Source organism: Haplochromis burtoni, unplaced genomic scaffold (assembly GCF_018398535.1).
Source record: "Haplochromis burtoni strain Fernald_Lab_line unplaced genomic scaffold, NCSU_Asbu1 Contig_278, whole genome shotgun sequence".
NCBI lineage: Eukaryota > Metazoa > Chordata > Actinopteri > Cichliformes > Cichlidae > Haplochromis > Haplochromis burtoni.
In genome coordinates this window covers 242,958-262,358 of record NW_024582639.1, presented here as the reverse complement: position 1 = coordinate 262,358, position 19,401 = coordinate 242,958, and the positions used below count along the sequence as shown (strand labels likewise).

Here is a 19,401-nt window from a genome sequence, read left to right as displayed (position 1 = left end):
TAGTGTAAAGCGCTTTGGGGTCCTTAGGACCAAGTAAAGCGCTATACAAATACAGACCATTTACCATTCTTTAGCTCTTATTAAAAATATTAGCAGTGCCTCATCCGTCCAGGGCTTCAGTGATAACTACAAATTTATTATGTGCTCGAAGAACGTTATTAGTATTAGTAGTAGTAGTAGTGAAACGACATCATCAATGGTATAACGTGAATAAGAACCTAGTGTTTCGCGTCATATAAATAGATATGTGTCTGACGTGTGGTATCACGGTAGCGTGGCCGAGTGGTCTAAGGCGCTGGATTTAGGCTCCAGTCATTTCGATGGCGTGGGTTCGAATCCCACCGCTGCCAGAACTTTTTCTTGCCTTCTTCACCACGACAAGTATTGACATGTCGAATATGCTTTTTCTTTTTTGGTTATAAAAAGCAGATACCAGAATTGATTTCCACTTTTTTGTTGTTGCTTATAGTCATAAAAACTCGAGGTCTGATATTGTAGTGCCATCTTGTGGCCAAAAACAAGCTTTGAGAATTTTGGAGGACACCTTAAAACAGACAGTCACCCACCACCAGGACATTTGAATGTTTTTTTATTATTATTTCTTTAATTTCTGATGATTTGGGGCCTTTTCTGCACCACTTTATGATGATGGAAACACCTGTGAGTAAATAAGAACATACAAATGAGGTGACAAATGTTTCTTAGAAGCTTCTTTTATGTTACTATTATTGCTTTTATTTACATTTGAAAAAATAAAGAAAGTCAGCGGTAATAAAAGTTTCCAAATTTATTGACAGATTTCTAAAGTTTGCTGAAGTTTAAGCGAGTACAGAAATATGGGTCGTTTTCCAACAGAGTCCTCAATATTATATTCATTAATATAATATAAAGAATGTATATTAATGATTAATATAAATTCTTACAGAGAGCTGCACAGTTAAAATGGACGAAGGTCTTCATCATCTGTGCCCTTTGTTGTATTTGCACCCATCTCTTTAATAAAAGATAAATCATAAGGGCGCAAAATAAAATTCAAGACACTGTGCTTAATTACATTTAACAGATTCACATGCTTGTAGAAGTGTTTGTCCCATTTTTCACAGTCTACATTACTCTGTAATCATTCTAAGATTAGGTTTCATCCTGACTTGGGTTTCACTGAGCCCTGATATTTTCCATCACATGCTGAGAAACCACAAACTGCATTTTCTGGATGGCCAGCTGAGTGTCTTCAGGAGAAATCCCAAGATGCCACACGGCCCTGACAGAGTTCCCAAAATGAGGGTACATGAGAACCTGTATCCCCTGCCCGAGTGCAGCCTCCTCACTCTCGCTAACCTGAGCCATGTGGTCACAGAACTCGCGGGGACTCAAACTGAGATCCTGCAGGCGGAAACGCAGGATATTTGTCTCCACGGCAGCCAAGTCAACAGCGAACAAGTTAGGATTGCAGTCGAGAAGAGCTGAGTGTGGAGAAGAAACAAGCTAATTCCACAAAGGAGTAAAGTGGGAGCCAGTAAAGTATTTAATTTTCATTGAAGGGTATTCATGTAAAATCAGTCAAATTCCAGTAATTCGAGCCTCTAGAACTCAGGAAACATTCACTATATAAAGGTAAGATTTTGCATGGCTTCATTAAACATGCTAAAGTTATTGCATAAAAAAACAGCAGATCCTGAGGAAGTCACGTGGATTGAATTTTCATGGAATAACCAGGTAGTTACTCACCTTGAGCAAACGTTTTTGCATTGCCGTGATCCTCCTCCAGTCTTCCAATCATATTCTGTAAGGAGAGTTTTCCATCTGCTGCCAGTATGCCAGCCTGCCGCATTCCCCCACCGAGTGCTTTGCGACACCGTACCGCTCTGGATATGAAGTCCTTGGGTCCAGCCAGCACGGTACCAACTGGGGCGCCCAAACCCTGATACACACCCAGGATTTTGATTGTTACATTAATCCAGTTTCACCTTGGTTAAGAAGAATCTTGACTTTGTGTGTGTGTTTATATACTTCAAACCCACCTTGGAGAGGCACACACTAACAGTGTCTGTGTGCTGCAGTATGGCAGATGGAGGCACTCCCTGAGCTACAGCGGCGTTCATTACCCGGGCTCCGTCCATGTGAACGGACAGACCATATCGATCTGCTAAAGCACGCACCTTAAACATGGAAACAAATCATCCAAACATGATCGCATCACATCATTAAATTTTAATAAGGCACGAATCACTATTGCTTTTGCATCAAAATGTGGCAATCAGCATGACTCTGTAAATAATACATTTCAATGGGAAATCTTCCTGCCGGAGACTACGAGTCTACAACAAAGTCTCCGGGGATACATCCCCATGGCAACCAAGAAAAGCTATCTTTAATAATAATTGAAGAAATTTAATTAACAATGTATTTCAAATGATAACCAAATGTGTATGACCCAAACTGTGGTCTCTGCTGCGAGCAGTGAAATGATTCACGCCACCCTACGTCCGTACTACTTTGGCTAACACGCTGTACTGAACAGGGAGCACAAGGAGAGAACATATTTCTCCAATATTAGCTTTTCTGTTCTGTTAAATACAGAATTTCATTCAAAATCTTTACCTTTAAACACAAAGTTCTAAATAATAAGACCCCATCATAGCCTTAAGACCTCATAGTATCTTATCATCCCAGTGGAGCACTTTAGTTTCGACCTACAGGGTTTCTTGAAGTTCTTGGAGGCTGTAAAAGCCTCTCCTGAGGAACCAGCTCCTGCTTTGAGTTCAGGTGACAGACAGACACCCTTTCTATTTTTAAGATTAAACTTAAAACTTTCCTTATTGAAAAGGCTTATAGTTGGGTCTGGATCAGGTGACCCTGAACCATCAGTTAAGGAGCTACTTTGCTGGAGATCTCAGGCAGCACTGTGTTAAAATCAGGCATGAGTCACCGAAAGCACTGCATGGGCTCAGGAACATTTCTAGAAATCACTGCCTATGAACGTTGTGCCGTCCACAAATGCAGGTCAAAACTCTGTCAAAGAAGAATCCATATGGACACATAATCCAGAAACACTGACATCTTCTCTGAGACAAAGTTCGCTTAAATTGGAGTGATGCAAAGTGGATCTGGGGTCAGACTAATCAAAGTGAAAGTCATGCACACACACCTCCTGCAGAAAAGCCAGAGGTAGCACACGTCCCCCTTGAATGTTGTGCGTGTTTTCCACACATACGAGCCGTGATCGTGGGTAATGGGGGTCTGGGTAACCGTGGCGTATCTTTGACTCCAGCTGCTCCAGGTCAAACGTCCCATCGGGGAGCGTGGTCACCGTGGTGGAGTGCACGCCAGCCAGCTGTATCAACACAACAAATACACACACACTCTTGTCTAGTTACAAAAAACCCCCATCATAGATGAAGCTGCTGCGGCACACTCACCTGAGCGCTACCTCCTTGCTCGTAGATGTGTAAATGGGACAAGTCCCCCACGATTACCTCGTCGCCCCGCTCCCTGCAGTGCACCATCACTGTTGGATGAAATGGAGGCATGTTTGCGACCATCCAGGACTAGTTAAGACTAATTCACACACTGCCAGGTGAAAGCAAAACTGACCTGCAATGAGATTACTCATCGTTCCAGAGGGGACGAACAGGGCGGCCTCCATCCCGAACATATCTGCTGCAATTTTCTGTAACTCTGCAGACATCACGCTTTACGTTTGAGCAGCATTTCACATACAAAAATGCAAAGACTTTAGAAGACTGCAGTGCAGTAAACCATTTCTCTAGTCATGGTTCAAAGGACAGAGAGGATTTTGTCATATAGACTGCAAAGTCAGCATAAAGACCTTTGTTTTACTTGGAGAGAGTTTTGTCTGCATGATAGTTGATTTAAGTGACTTTGAACGTGGCACAGCTGTTGGTGGCAGACAGGCTGAAACTGCTGACCTGGTGGGATTTTCTCACACAATGATCTCTAGAGTTTACAGAGAGTTGTCTGAAAAAGAGAAAATGTCCAGTGAGCAGCGGTTCTCTGACTGAAAATGCCTTGTTGGTGTCAGAGGAGGTTTTATTGTTTGGAAATGTTTCGTTTTAGTTGAGTTCTTATCAGTTTCAGTGATGCTTTTCTTCTTTTAAGTATTACTGTATGGAAGGCTTAAGTTAAAGGCAGGTTTTAGGAAAATGATCCAAAGTTTCAGGCAGGCACCGAACTGAAAAAGACTAAAATGAAGGATATTTTGTCTATATTTGTATTTTATTTTAGTTCATTTTCCAAGTTCACAAACCATTTCCGTTTTATTTTTCAAAAAAAAACAAACCAAAATTTAAAAAATTCTTTTAACTAAAGTTTTTTTTTTCACACCACAATCAATTTTTAAGTTGTTAAAAAATGTCGCAAAATAGCAAATACGACAGAAATTAAAAGTCATATATGGAATTTTTTTATGTAATTTATTTATTTATTTATTTTTTACAATTTTTAGATGGTTCAACAAACTTTCCATTTTTTTAAAAGGAATTTTCTGTCAATAATCTGATCATTTAAAAAATAATTAATGTAAAAGTAAGCCATACAGTACTTTTCTCGGGAATAGCACACGTTTGGGATGTGACCACTTTATAGAAGAGAAGACAATAACTTTTTTTCTTTGTCTGTTGGTGTCTTGGTTGATCCTCCAACTGTGTGGTTAATTTGGATTACTGGGTAATCCTGTATTGGATAATCCAAGCGACCAGTGCTTGAATATGGAAACTATGGTCTGCTATATATTATTAAGAAGTAACTAAGAGGTACTAAACTAGCCTGGTGCAAATATAAAAATACACACAGACCAGACAAGGGGTCAGTTATAATTTAAAGAGAACAGAAAAACATTTTAAAGCAGAATTTAACTCTTTCTTCGACTCTAACCGTTAACTGTCGGGTCTTCTCCCATCACGTCGTCTCCTACCTCGGCCTCCGCCATTGCCTGGCGCATGGCCGGACCCGGCTTGGTCACCGTGTCGCTACGGAGGTCCACCACCCGGACGTGGGCCGCCCTTCCGGGTCCAGCGTAGCTGGGCTTTCCAGAGTTGTAGTATCCCCTCGTGGAGCTGCATCCCAGCACGGAGCGGAGGGCGTTTTGGGCAGCGAGCGGTGCCACAACACCTTGATGGATGAATTTAAATAAAAGCCTGCAGGAAGATGTTTTTAACGCCATGATGGTCCCTTCTCAGTCATTTTCACTGTTATTACCGAACTTTGTATCGGTGGAGTTGTAATCGATAATCATTGACTGCAAGGGAAGTTAATGGATGACCTATAGGCGCATCCAAGTGCGCAAAGCGGCCTGGACCTCAAGATGGCGCTAAAATTCCAGCAAAGATTATTATTATTATTATTATTATTATTATTATTATTATTATTATTATTATTATTATTATTATTATTACACAAGTGTACACTCGTTATGTTAGTTCTGGTGAGGATGAGGGGCGCGTGAAAGACATAAACTGCATTTTATCTGAAGCAGCTCTGCTGACACTTTGTGCTTGTTAAGCACAAAAGAAAACTGAAGTTTGTTTGATGGTCTTTTCAAACTCGGCCCTTTTCTTTTCAAAGCACTTTTCAAACCGTGAGCTGTCACTTTATCCACTGTTCTGTCAGGTTCTCAACACTATTTCTGCAGGGATGCGTCTGCACATTGCGCTGTCTCACTTCATGTGAAAAACAAGGGTCACATATGCACATCTACTTTAAGTAACTGCATTTTTTTGTCTTTTTTCAGTTTTTGAATTATTTTTGATAATGTGTGCAGAGAAAATATATTGACAGGTGCCATGTTAAACTGCACTTGACCTGTGATGATTGCCTTCCTTGCTTAAAACATATATGACGTTGTCTGAAGAGGATGAGAGGCAAAACATCTTCATGAAGCTTAAAGAAGTCCAGTCATTTTCTTTCCAAGCTCATAGGAATATCGTGATCTGGAAAACCTACATTCATGGGTCTGACTTGACTTAATTTCCTTGATTTCTGATGCATTACTTTTTTCCACAGTGGTTTAAGATGCAAATGTCGTTTTTAATTAAAGGAAAACAAAACAATCCAACACCAGGTGGCAATTCAACCACACTTGCCTGCTTGTTTTCATAAGTAACATTACTGCTTCTTTCATGTTCTCACTGAGGGGGAAAATGCACGTGTTTCAAATAGTCGGGGTGGTGTGTTTCCTTTATGCTCATAGATCTAGATTTCATGGAACACAGGAAACGTATCGCCTGCAACAAATGCATTTTTACTCCCAATAAAAACATGAACCAAACAGAGAATGTATTTAGGAAACCATTGGGGCAGTTGATACGTTTTTATCATAAATTTACGCCATAAATCTACACAATTCCTCAGAAGTCAAGGAAATTACAAAAATGCCCAGGGAAAGACCTGATCCCTGCTTATAAGTCTTCCCATTACCCAAAAATCTACGCCCACACCTTCTTCTCCTAAGAAATCGGCATGTATGTTCAAAAGCGTTCACAGGGTGAATCAGCAGCCTAAAAAAAACTTTTTTAAAACAGTGTTTATATTGTTTGTAAAAGACTTATGAGGCTGTAGCTTGTGTAGCTTGTGGTGCATATATTGTCCTAAACTACGCAATAAACTGAGCTTTACAGGCTTCAAAAAATGACATTTATTGGGAGGTTATTTTACAAGATTACAGGGCTGTTCCTTGTATGTGTAGTTTAGTTTTGTTCTTTATTTTTCAGGCTCCACACACAAAAACACTGATTTGATAAAAAAGTCTTTGAACCACATTTGGCTACTAGATCATTTCAATCTGCAGTTCCTTGGAAGGTAACACACACAGTCCCACACACAGATGCTAATTCTTTCATCTATAACACACCTCATTTAACAAGCAACCTATCCCATCAGTTTATATTTTGCATGACATGGAAAGATATGAAAATCTACACCTTTTCAACTCGTTCTGGATTTGGGGATTGTGCAAAGGCAACGCTTCTTTTAGGAACAGTCGGCCCCTTTCAGCTGTCGTCATCGTCTCTAAGTAAAGTTGGAGGCATAGCGAATGACTTTAAAGCCAAGAATGTGCATTTGAGTGCAAAATTATGTTCGCAAAATGGAATATTTTGTGTTTAATACAAATCTCACTGCAATGGTACTGCTGGGATTTCTCATTCAGAACTTTTAAGGCTTGTTTATATCTTTTATTTACTATAATACTGTTATCTAATACTGTAAAAACAGAAAACACTGTACACTAGTATAATTTAAACACCAAAATCTAGATGAATGGGTGAAAATTAAAGTTATTTCACCTGGTCTGTGAGTTTCTAATAATAATCTAAAAACAGATCAGTCGTGTCCTGTGTAGCACACATGTTGAATTTGAACACATTTGCCTTGTAACTCGGACCGCAGTTTGTCCGGCATGTGTTTCCTAAATGTGTCCGTGCACCGGTGCGCGTTTATCTGTCTGCTCCTGTGCCACTTTGCACGATTTGTTTACGTCGTGTTGTAGCCACGAATACTCTGAAATAACTATGACACCTCAAGATTCTTCAAGGGTCACACACCCACTTTGGACCTGACCTTTATCCCCACACTGAGCTGAAAGGCTGAGTCTGACTGGCGTGACATTTACAGTCCAGTGGTGTGGTGGATTGTAAGGACCCTGAAAGAAATGTATATTTTTAATATTATAGGCTTTAATTTACAAGTAATTTGTAATTTATTAGTAATTATTCCACCATCAGGCATCTTATTTTGAGTGATATTTTCAGATATTTCAGCAATCTAAAAGATTTGGAGTGTTTCTGAATAAAATATTTTAGATATCCCACATTTACAAGTAAGATTGGTGGCGTTTGCGTGTCATTCTGTCTGTAAATGCGATAGCTCGAAAGGTTTTGAGCTAATTCTGACAAAACTTTAAAGGGGGGGTGTAGACTGGGCTTGCATCCACAAAAGAAATATCATGTCATGTGACCTCTGACCTCACTTTTACATTTTACATCTGCTTTTCTTTCAAGTTGACCCCAAAATGTGTTTTATTTTTAAAAATAAAGTATCATCAAAAGAAAGAGAATGAGCTGCCCGCAGTATAATATTAAATAATGAGCTCAAGTTATTCATGACCACCTATTTACAAATCAATAGCTATTATCCATTATCTACATACTGTTTGTGTAATCAAAGTAAACCTCTGTCATGCTACCATTAATGGATTTTTACTGCACTACAAACTTCTACAAGTAGGTTTAAAAAGAAAAAAAAACCCCAAAATGAATGTTTACAAAATAAAATACTATTCCTATTAAAGTAAATACTCCCCACAGAGTGGAGGTTTGCACTCTTGGATTACTTCATCGTAATCTGTGGTTACAGAGTCAGCAGATATTCTAAATACACCTGCCTGAAGTTTAAAATTAACACAATGAAAATAGGTTTGTAAGAAGCGACATACAAGGATTGGCTAAATAAATATAATTTTACTCATATAACCTTTTAAAAAATGTTCCTTATTGGATAAAAAAGTATTGAAAACGATCCCGTCTTCGCTTCACTTTCTAAACTAACTCGGTGGCTTGAGTGTTGAAGCTCCGGTACATTTCCACACTGGTGCTATGATGAGGCTCGGGCCCAAACTACACTGGCACCATCCTGTTTTTTATCTGTAACAAAGCCCCAGTTCCGTCACGTCCCTGAGACTAAGTCAATATTTGGAGGTGAAGGTTTGTGGGAATTTCTCCACTGCTGATCAAAACTGGCTGGGAGGGAGGCGCGTCTATTGCAAAGCACCTCTCTCCTCCCTGTGACACTGAGTTTTGCTCTGTGTGCTGCAATTGTTAGGGCCACATTTGCATTACAGGCACCAGCGCCCTCCCTACCCCCACCCTCACGCACATTTCCCACTCACACGGATGGGCTTACTGTCTTTTCTGATTTTAATCACCTGATAAGGACCCCAGTGTGTGCCATCAGCACGGCACTGTGCTGTAGTCAAACTTGATAATGCCAGTAACACAGCCAGGTTTTATGAGCCATAACCAGTCATCATTAAAAGTCATTAGCAAACATCAGCCTTGTAAAAAGGCCGCAGTCGGTCTCGAGAGCCCCACAAGAGCCATGAAGAGAGAGAGATAAAGATGCATCAGTAAGCAAGACAAGCAAGCAGTGATGGATAAGTGTGATAAGACAAAGGAAGTGGGAAATGTCCCGAGTTTTTACGGGATCCTTGTTGGCACCGCGCTCTCGCATTCTTCTCTGCGTGTGCGCAGAGCTGTGTGCCTTTCTCTCGTGTTTTGTTTCCCTGCGAGTGCCTTCCAGCATTCCTTGCCTGTGCATGAGGGGGAGAGAGTGGTGTTTTGGATAAAATATTGAATTAGAGAAAAAGAGGCAGAGAGGGAGAAATGAAAGAGAGGGAGAAATATTGACTCCTTCTGGGAAGGAGCGAGACGGCAACGCCTTTCCAATAACCATAAACCCACTGGGCTGAAAATAGATGGGCCGAATGAATAAACGAATGTGTTCATCCCACATGAGCTCTTCTCTTTCACGGACGGCAGAGGAATGGAGGTGACCCCCCACCCCCCTCCCCGACACCACAACGACCGCCACCACCACCACAACAACCTCCTTCCCTCTCTAACTATCTATCTATATCTCTCCTCTTTCATTTATTCACCATGACGAGAGATATTAACTGGAACAAAACAGGTGTTTATGGGAAGCCGTCACTTGAATGATGTCTTTCAAACACACACAGACACACTCTCACTCAACACATACCTCTTTCTGTAAAGGTGTCGACATCAGTGCCTGTGAAACAAGAGTAACATCTGTTTCACATTTCACACTACTCCCCCCCACTTCATATGTCACGGGCCATGTGGACATGCTTTACTTCACACACACACACACACACACACACACACACACACACACACACCCTCCTGTTTCCTTGACTTTAGAGGACATTACATTGACTTGCATTCATTTCCTGGAGACTTACCGTAACCAGCACTTTCCTAACCCTTATTACCGAAACACTAACCAAGGTTTAACCCTTAAATCTAATGCTTTCCATCGTGGGACTTTCTTTCTGTCCCCACTGGGGGACTGTGTAAACAACCTCTTGTCCCCACTACGCAATTTAAAAAAGAACATGTTGCTCTTAGGAAGCAGGGGGAGCGTGATGGTGTAAATTCTTTCTTTCCTTTTTGTTTTTTTTTCTAAGCATTTCATTGGGGAGTCCTCTGTTCTTGTTTCTTTTCTTAAAGCGTAGCTTCTCCCATTTCTTCTCTTCTACCTCCCCTCTCCCTGGTGATTTATCACCACACAGTTCCACTCCGTGCCCAAAAATACACAGACAGCTGAATATTACAGCCATATGTGACAGCTGAACATCTCATTCCTGAACTGTGGGCATTAATCTGCTCCTATATCTGGTTTACTTAGAAGGGTTGGATTTGCGGGTTCAGGCACTGATTGTTTTGTGGTAAGGTCCGACTTGTAGGTGTTAAATGGACTTGAGGTCAGTGCTCTGTGCAGGCCTGCTCCGCTAAACTTGGAAAACACTTTCTTTTAGGGGGCCTGCATCCTATGTGGGCAATGATGTGTTGAAACCTTCCCACAAAGCTGGGAGAACAATATAAAATATTACGGCAGTCTGAAGCAATAAGAGCAAGTCACTGGGCCTGAGGGGCCTAACCCAAACACTGTACAGGGGTGTCTGCATGCTTTAGTCCCATACTGTTTACTTTTGGTTGTATTTGCAAAGTTTTGAGATGTCCTGTCTCCACCCTGGTTCTACTGAGAGAAATGGAATTTAGTTTGCGGCTGAAAAATGACATCTTAAAAACTCAAAGTGCATCACAGTTTATTTCCAGAGAACTCGCTGTGAACAGTTTTCATTGGGTATGTTGTCGTGACCCAATGAGTACCAAAGAAAACCCTTAAAAGTGAAGCCCATTGATTGGATTGTTTCCACCGTAGCTTAAAATTGACATACTTTATCCAGAAATGATGATGTAAAGAAGAAGATATCTTAGATTTTCTGCGTTTTGTTTTGGGTGAACAGTCACTTCATGCATTGTGGTGAGGATAGTTTGACAGTGTGAGACGGGGTTAACCAGACCATCAAGATTACCCACTGTAGTAATCAGCTGCAACCACTATCGCCTGTGTGTTCTCATTCATCTGATCCTTCATTCAGCTGCTCGCCGGCTTCTCGTTTCAGTCAGTCATTTCTCACTTTGTTCATTCAGCTGTAATTACAGACCCCGACCAGCCTGCACAGTCTCGCTTCCGAGAACCGTCGCGTCGCTCTCTTTTTTTCCTTCTGCTTTATTCATTTACCAGACCTTCAGCTCACCCCTCGCAGCGATCCTGTCACCCTCCTGACCCTCTTTTCACTCCTCCTTCTCCTCAATCTCCTTTCCCACATTGCCCACTCCTCGCTCTCCACCTCGCTCGCTGGGAAGTCATGTGACTTCTCTGAAGCTGAGCCCTATAAACCAGCAGTACTTGGGGGGCTCAGTGTCTATACCGCTCTGTGATTGGCTCTTGCATTCACACGCTGTTCACACACACATACACACTGCAGACCCCCTGTGTACCTCTTTCAGGAACAAATGTGATCCTTCACATTAAGGAGTGGGGGTGCTGCCGTGCATCTGTGTTTGTGTGTGTGCAACGGTCCCTTTTGATTTTTGGTGTTTAATGAGTGGGAACTTCTCACAAGGTGAAATTAAGTATGCACACACATAAGCCCGAGCAGTGCCATTTGTTTTATGTTGGGGGTGTGCGTGCTGCAGCAGGCCAGTGGCTGAATGGAGTCGATTCAGAGGGCTCGGCATTGGGGCTTTTTTAATCCAATTGGATCCTTGTTGAGACAAAACAGAAGAGCCTGTCAGCTATTGGCAGAAAAGTGCCACTGTTCATATTCAAACTCCTTGGTTTGGATTGAAGGCTCCTGTCGAGTTTAATTTGCAGTGAGAGCCTGTAAAATCTAATGTATACTTTGAAACGAGCCACAGAGAGTTGTTTTGGGCTTTTCAAGATCCCAGGTTTTTATCCCGCTCTGATATTCCATCTGGCACGGCTGGTGTAGTTTCAGGAAGTGACATGAATGGTTAATGATTTGAATCAGTGTTGAAACAACACTAAAGAGAGCTGATAAAGAAACAAAGGAAATGTCGTTGATGGTTTAATGCCTTATTATGTAACTGACTGACAGCCAGAGGCTGACACCTTTTTGCACACATTTCCTTAAGCTGTCAGTTCATTCTCTGCAGTGCGTGCGTGTGCTGGCAGGTAAGTGCTGGTTGGTCCACTTCTTTTGGTTCAGACTTAAATCTCAACAGCTTTTGGATGGATTCCTTTGAAATCTTCATCGAGAAATTCACAATCACTGGAGGATCAATAACAACTGCTGTGGTGATCCCCTTGCTTTTCCCTCTGTACCACTGAATGAGTCATTTATCCCGTGAAGCGCAATATCTGCATTTACAAAATGAGTTGGCGTGCATTTTTGTACAGATGTTCATATGCCTTAGAGGATCGATCCTAATCACTTTGGTGATCCCGCTTTTCTGAGAGAGCTTTAGCAATGACACATTTTTGGCTCCGGTGCTGCATTTAAAAGTCCCTTGCTATTTTCCCATATTCCATCTACTGCTTGCCGCTTTGAGTGACAGAAGAATGAAAACCATAATGTGCATTACATTTTCATTATTTTCTTTGAAAAGTCCCATAAAGAATTCAATATTTTTGTTTGACTACAGATATCAGAACTACGTCTTTGTTCCACCTTAATTTTGGTCTTTTTAATCTCCCAAGTTTTTCGCCAGGGACAAGTGGTCTGTTTTTGTTTGTTCTTTTGTTTTTAACTTTATTCCCATTTAATATAGAGAGCACACTTCCATGAAAGATGAGGACAGGCCAAGTCCATGAGGTTGTCTGTAAAACAAAGCCCACTTAAAAACTGCAGTTCCTGGTATGGCCACTTGAGGCTATCCCAAAAGGAATCCCTTCAGACTCCCCATAAAGAAAACTACTGAAGTTTAAAATTTGATCGACAAGTGTCCTGTCGCAAGCAGCTGTAGTGAATGACTGACTGTGCTCCTGTTGCATTTTAATAATGTTAGCTGATAATTGCTTGCAAAAACTTTGTGCTCCGGTTTTGGCAAATTCGAATCTAGAAAGCGATGCATAACTGGGAAACCACACCTATCTCTTCATGCCTTGTTTATATTGGTTATGTGTCATGTCTAAAAAGAAGCATAATTCACTATATGCAAATTGTGATGCCAAGTTTGAGAGACTGCAGAGGCTACGAAGCACTAGAATGGCTAGGGATGAAATTTTCAGGTATAGTAATGATTTGTTTGCCGTATTATCATTCAAATATTCACACGCTTGCGCACCACCTAGGTAAATAACCATTTGCACAACACCCATCGTTTTCCCGTACCAACTGCACTGATGCATATCTGTGCAAACAGCAGTAACTAGTATCTATGTATATTTATCTGTGGTTCACAAAGTCATTGTGCATGTCAACGCAGGAATGTGGCTCAGTGGTTAGCAGTGTTGCTCGACAGCAACAAGGTCCCGAGTTTGGAGCGAGATGAGTGCAACACCTGTTCCGTTGCACAGGTTTGCTCGGAGACTTTTGATACAGTTTTTGTCCCTTCTAAGGTTTTACATGTCAATAAATTAAAAAAAAAAAAAAAGATCTAGTCCTAACCAAGTCACAACGATGCATGGCATTACTACTCCATGTCATTATGTACTAAGCAAAAACAAAGCCACAATGTAGAAGCAGTGTGTGGAAAAAAAGGATTCACCCCATGATTCATTAGCATGCAAAACTGTTTTTATCAGCAATAACTTGGAAATGTTTTTCTTTACAGCTTTATCAGTCTCTCACATCATTGTGGAGATAAGTTGGCCCACTCTTCTTTACAGCGCTGCTTCAGTTCATTGAGGTTTGCAGGCATTTGTTTATGCACAGCTATCTTAACGTCCCACCAGGACGTTGCAACACCTTTATTCTTTTCTTTTTTTTCAGCCATGCTGTTGTATTATTTCTGGTGTTCTTGGGGTCATTCTCCTGTTGCATGACCCATTTTAGCTCAAGCATTAGCTGTTGGATAGATGGCCTCACTCTGACACTAGAATTCGTGTCAGTGACTGCAGGGTGCCCAGATCCTGCAGCTGCAAAACAAACCCAAATTATCCCCACCCCATTATTGTGCTTCACAGCTGGTTGAGCTGTTTGTGCTGATATGCTCTGCTTGCTTTTCACCAAATGTGACTGTGTCTGTGTATGATGGCCAGACATCTATACTTTGGTGTCATCCATCTAAGAGACTTTGTTCTGGAAGTATACTGGTTTGTTCAGATGTGTTTTGCATATCTGGCAACCCTTCTAAATAAGCCATTCCTGTTCGGTTATTTTCTAATTTTATTTTCATGAACTTTAATATTTAACTGAGGCCTGTAGAGTCTGAGATGCAGCTCTTGGGGTTTGTTTTGCAGTTCTTTGAGCACTACAGTGATCTTAGGGTGAAGATCTTAGGGTGATTCTAGGAAGACTGGGTGTACTTAGTTTCTCCACACATTCCTTCATTTTGGGTTATTTTTGTTAAATAAATGATGGCACAGTGTCAAACATTGCTGTTCATCTGAGGCGGATTTTACTTGTTTATAAAACCTTGTTTGTAAAAATTACAAATTATAATTATTATGTCTTGATATGTAAAACCTTAAAATTTAAAAAGGGTGTAGTTTTTTCTTCTTCTTCTTTTTTTTTTTTTACCATGACTGCAAGGCGTCAGTCCTTCTGCATTTCATGATGGCTGCCTGCTGCTACTGCTTTACTTCAAATACCGCTGATAGTTTCTTTATCACATCTAAAGCCTAAGCCAGTCATGCATGCTGTTCACTGTTGGCATTTTGAATGTGTGTCAGTGCCTACTTAAACATTTCCTACAGTTGTCTTTATCACTCACTCCGTTAATGGATGGTAAAGTATTACTAGTAGTCACAAGTATTCTGGGAGGCAGAGGCCGCAGGTAAATACTCAAGTATTCCTGTCAGCTTTTCCTACCTTTATATGTATCTTTTGGTGTGTGCTTCCTAAATTCCCTGTAGGCGTAAATGGGAGAGTAAATGGTGTTCTGTCTTTATGTAATAATCCTGCGACTGACTGGTGACCTGTCCAGGATGTACCCTGCCTCTCACCCTATGACAACTGGGATAGGCTCCAGCCCCCTGGGGCCCCCCAAGTTAGATGAGCAGAAGAAAATGGATGGATGGATGTTTGCCAGAACTAACAACAAAAACTCTCTTCTTGGAGAGCATCTGGGAGTATAATAGATTGGTTTGTATGCCTTAGGTAAGACTGAAGTTCATAAAGGAGATAGACCAAACGCCCTAGACAAAGAACGACCTCTATACACGATACAGATACAAATATACAGCATTATAAATACTGTGCCACTGCGTGGGGAACGCCTCAACCTTTACAAACTAAACATTAGACAACAGGAAGTTGAGATTGAAAGCAATGGTGCAAAGGTCTTAGGAGTTATTGGACCCAAAGGGTGCATCCAATAAGCAAAACAGTCTTATTTAACTGACTGTTACTAGCAGACACACTGAGATTAAATATTCAACTTGACATAAACATAAGAAAATATGAGTCATTTGTTCCCACCCCCCCCCCACCCCCAAAAAAAACCCCTGAACTCAAGCCCAGCTAGCTTTTTTTTACAGCCTTCAGCTGCATCTCTACTTTAGCACCATAAAAGCAACTATAATCAATATTTTACAGCAACAGTGAATTAAATGGGAATGTGAAAACAACTCATTGTTTAGCCGCCAAGTGTACTCTTTTAGTTTGCTCTTATATTGGTGTTGTTGGCCACAGCAGTGGGCTGTTTTCAGTGGGGGAAAAATCCTGTTCCACACAAAAGAGAGTCAGTCGAAGGAAGTGAAGCATTTAGCTGCTCAAGAGCCGCATCACATTTTGTCTGCAGCAGAGAAGTTTTATCAAAACACATCACCATAGACACTTTTTGAAATAACCAGGACAAAGGACATGACAGAATTTGTAAAACCTGTTCAGTCCTGCTCATTAAAAGGTTTTTGTGCCATAAGCTAAAATCATAGGAAGAAGATTTGAAGATCTAACTCTAGGCAGATGATTGAGAATCAGTATGTGAACACGTGGCTCAGACTGACAGCTGCTGCAAACATGTGAAACTTTAGCCACGTTAAAATCGATGTAATGAATGCACGAAATGTTTGGGAAGAGATCAAAATAGAGCCGAAGACATTTATTTTTTGTTTGCGTCCAGAGGGAAACACTTAAAAAATGAAATTTTAATGAATGTCACTTATTTTTTGAGGGGGGGAATTTCACAACGTGACACAGAGAGGCAAAGTGAATCCAAATCTAATCAGAAAACAACACAAGGTCATTGACAGAGTGATCAGTCAAGTGGAGCAAACAAATCCGGTAAGGGGCAGGCGTAAGGCAAAAATCCAAGTACAACCCCAAAAAAGTCACACATACAAGGAGATCAATAATAACACCATGAGAGAACACGAGGAATCCCACAAACTGCAATGCTCACCTTTAATGCTTGAAATGCAAGAAATACAAACTGGTAACTGAGGAGTGCATGGCAGGACGTATCGGTACAGGCGAAGGTTATTGGGTAATTGTAAACAAGTTTAAGGAACAACACGGGTGAGGGGGAGGTGTACAATCACAAAGAAAGGAAAACTAACCAAGACAGGAGATAAACATATAGATGAAACTTTACTCTCTGTATGACTTGATTCCTGATTCCATTAATTCCAGCCGTACAGACCTGTACTATAACATTGCCTCCACCATGTTTGACTGATGATGTGGTATGCTTCAGATCATAATCTGTTTATCTTTTCATAATTTTCTCTTCCCATCAATATGTAACAAGTTCATCTTGCTTTCAGAGAATTGTTTTCAGAGCAGTTCGGGCTCTTTTAGATGTTTTCTGGAAAAGTCTAATCTGACCTTCTGGTTTTTAAATGTACCCAGTGGTTTGCACCTTGTTGTAAACTCTCTGGGTTTACATTCAGGAAAGCTTCTTCTGATTGTAGACTTCAACGCCTGCTTCCTCAAGAAGAACCAAGAACCTCCAGAGTGTTCTTGACTCGGTGTTGTGAAGGTATTTTTGTTAACCATGGAAATAATTCTGTGATCATCCACTGTAGTTTCTTTGGTCTTTTCAGGCCTTTTGATGTCACTGAGCTGGTCAGTGCATTCACTCGTTTTAAAGATCTACGAAAGTAAATGGTTAAATTACAGATTTAACCACTCCTAACGTTTTTTAATACCTTTCTGATATGTTCATTTAGTTTTTTCAGCTTTTTTTGACATGTATTCGGACGTCATATTGAGAGACGTTGTTCAACACTTATTTTATGGAAATAAAGCAAACAGGACTTACCTGACCATGAAACTGGTCGTCAGGCAGATATTCAGTTACTTTTGAGCCTCTGAAAACGGGGGGCTATTTATAAAAAGCTAAAATCTTCAATTACACCTTAGCTATTTGATTTAAAATCCATTGTGACCATGTACAGAGGCTCTACTACACTAATAGGAAAACAAATGCATCATTGTCCTTAAACTTGGACTTTTTAATTAAAGTTTTTTTTTTTAAATATTTCTTTAAATAAAAATGATCGTTAGGAGGAAAAAGAAAGAGCTGCATCACTTCTTTCTGGATTTTGTAAAGACCAAAAACACAAGCTAAAAGTGGCCTTAACTACAACAAATTACAGATAATGTTGCTCGATAACCGATGTGTAAATAAGGAACTGCTGGCTAACAAGTCTGTCACATGTTCCACTGCAGAAGAAGGCTTTGATAGATTGTTTAGAAAAGCCTCATAGGAGCTTTTTTTGTCAGGAATGCTTCCTTCTCCTTAATCATTTCTTAAAATCTTCCTTCCTTCTTGCATGCTTGCTTTTCTTTGTTTGCATTTCCTTTTGACGTTTGTGTCTTTGGCTTTCTTGTGTCGGCAGATCTTAATGAAAACACGAGGCTTTTAAATGACACACACAAAAAAAGAATTCTGCTCTTCCCTTTAACATTTTACTTCCAGTTAAACTGCAAATGCTGGACTTTTATTTTATTGCAGCACTGCAGCGAGTTTGTAGGTAGTTTACAGGCGTTGCCATTCATTCGTGGCCTAAAAAACCCCTTACTCACCACATATGTATGTGCATATGGTAATGTTTGAACTCATGTGCGTGTCTGCTACAGTCTGAAGTTCAAATACTGTGCAGTCCTGTTTGCTGGCTGAAGGGACACGGTGACACCTGAGAGTGTTAGAGGGTTTGGTCCGAGTCCACGCTGTTACAGTAAGCCATTTGGCATCTGAGCTTCTCTGCCGGTACGCTTGTGCAGCTGTGAATGAAGAGAGAGGGGGGAGAAAGTACAAGTTAAACAATGTGCCTAATACAACGTGCCTTTTACAAACAGTTTAGTTACTTTGGGGTAATCTCAGTTAGCCATATGAGTATTTCCAGTCAGTCAGAGACACACCCAGTGATGATTTATGCGAAAGTAAAGATCATCACTAGAGGTTTTGAGTGCTGCGGAGAGCGTAACTGTACAGCACGGATGATTGGTAGTAGGCTTGGAGGAATATTGTGTTTGTTTGGATGTGTTTGTGATGCGTCACTGTCAGTGAGTACAAGTGAAGGCGCTTTGTGCACACACAAACAAAACACATACATGCACTTGTGCATTTAACTGCATGTATTCTTTCCCATATGGTTTTTATTGATCCCCATCGCTGTTATACCCCTTCTGCTCCCTCTGCTTCTCTCCGTCTCTGTCTGTGTGCACTGATGGTGAAGGAATGATGGAATGCTGGAGGGTAAATCTCTGGTTTCCTGGAAGCTGGTCTGGCTTTATCAGAAGCGGCTGTGACAATACTCGAACTGATGGGCCAACCCCAACGCCTTTCCTATAAGCACCGATCAGGCAAGAAAAAGCCTTACTGGAAGAAATAATCAGCAGTCCAACGGGCCTTTCCTGGAAGATGGTTGTGACTTGCTAGTTGTAGAGTACAGTCCTAACCTTTTAATATTCTTTCCTCCTTCTATGCGTGTTGTGGCTGACTTTGGCAAGAGCACAAAAATGACATAAAACACAAAAGAAGCTGCAGATAGCACACTTCAATTTTGATCAGGCTCCAGGAGTAAAACTGGCTTACATTTTGAAAAGTATTCCTCTTATTGCTCAACTTGCTTCTCACTTCCTTATGCTGCATTAAAACACAGCATTAAAGTTATGAGAGGCAATGCCTGAAACGTTGGTGCGAGTGTTTTGATTGTTGGGTTGGG

At 40.8% G+C, this 19,401-nt stretch overlaps 1 protein-coding gene and 1 non-coding gene across 3 annotated transcripts; one reads left to right on the top strand and one right to left on the bottom strand.

Moving 5' to 3' along the window:
- The first annotated feature begins 268 nt into the window (after positions 1-268).
- trnal-uag lies at positions 269-350 on the top strand. The gene has a single exon. It is a non-coding gene; the product is annotated as a tRNA-Leu (tRNA).
- A 422-nt stretch (positions 351-772) lies between these two features.
- On the bottom strand, positions 773-5,265 carry tha1 (threonine aldolase 1). Of its 2 annotated transcripts, none has more exons than XM_005943860.2 (7): positions 4,894-5,264; positions 3,595-3,678; positions 3,420-3,508; positions 3,149-3,334; positions 2,022-2,159; positions 1,729-1,921; positions 773-1,463 (listed from the first exon to the last, which is right to left on the bottom strand). In XM_005943860.2, the coding sequence occupies exons 1-7, from the start codon at positions 5,180-5,182 to the stop codon at positions 1,156-1,158; spliced, it is 1,287 nt and encodes a 428-aa protein (XP_005943922.1). In that variant the 5' UTR covers positions 5,183-5,264; the 3' UTR covers positions 773-1,155. The 2 variants fall into 2 exon arrangements, with proteins under 2 accessions (XP_005943922.1, XP_005943923.1); XM_005943861.2 differs by having other exon boundaries at positions 1,215-1,383; positions 4,894-5,265.
- Positions 5,266-19,401: the final 14,136 nt, after the last annotated feature.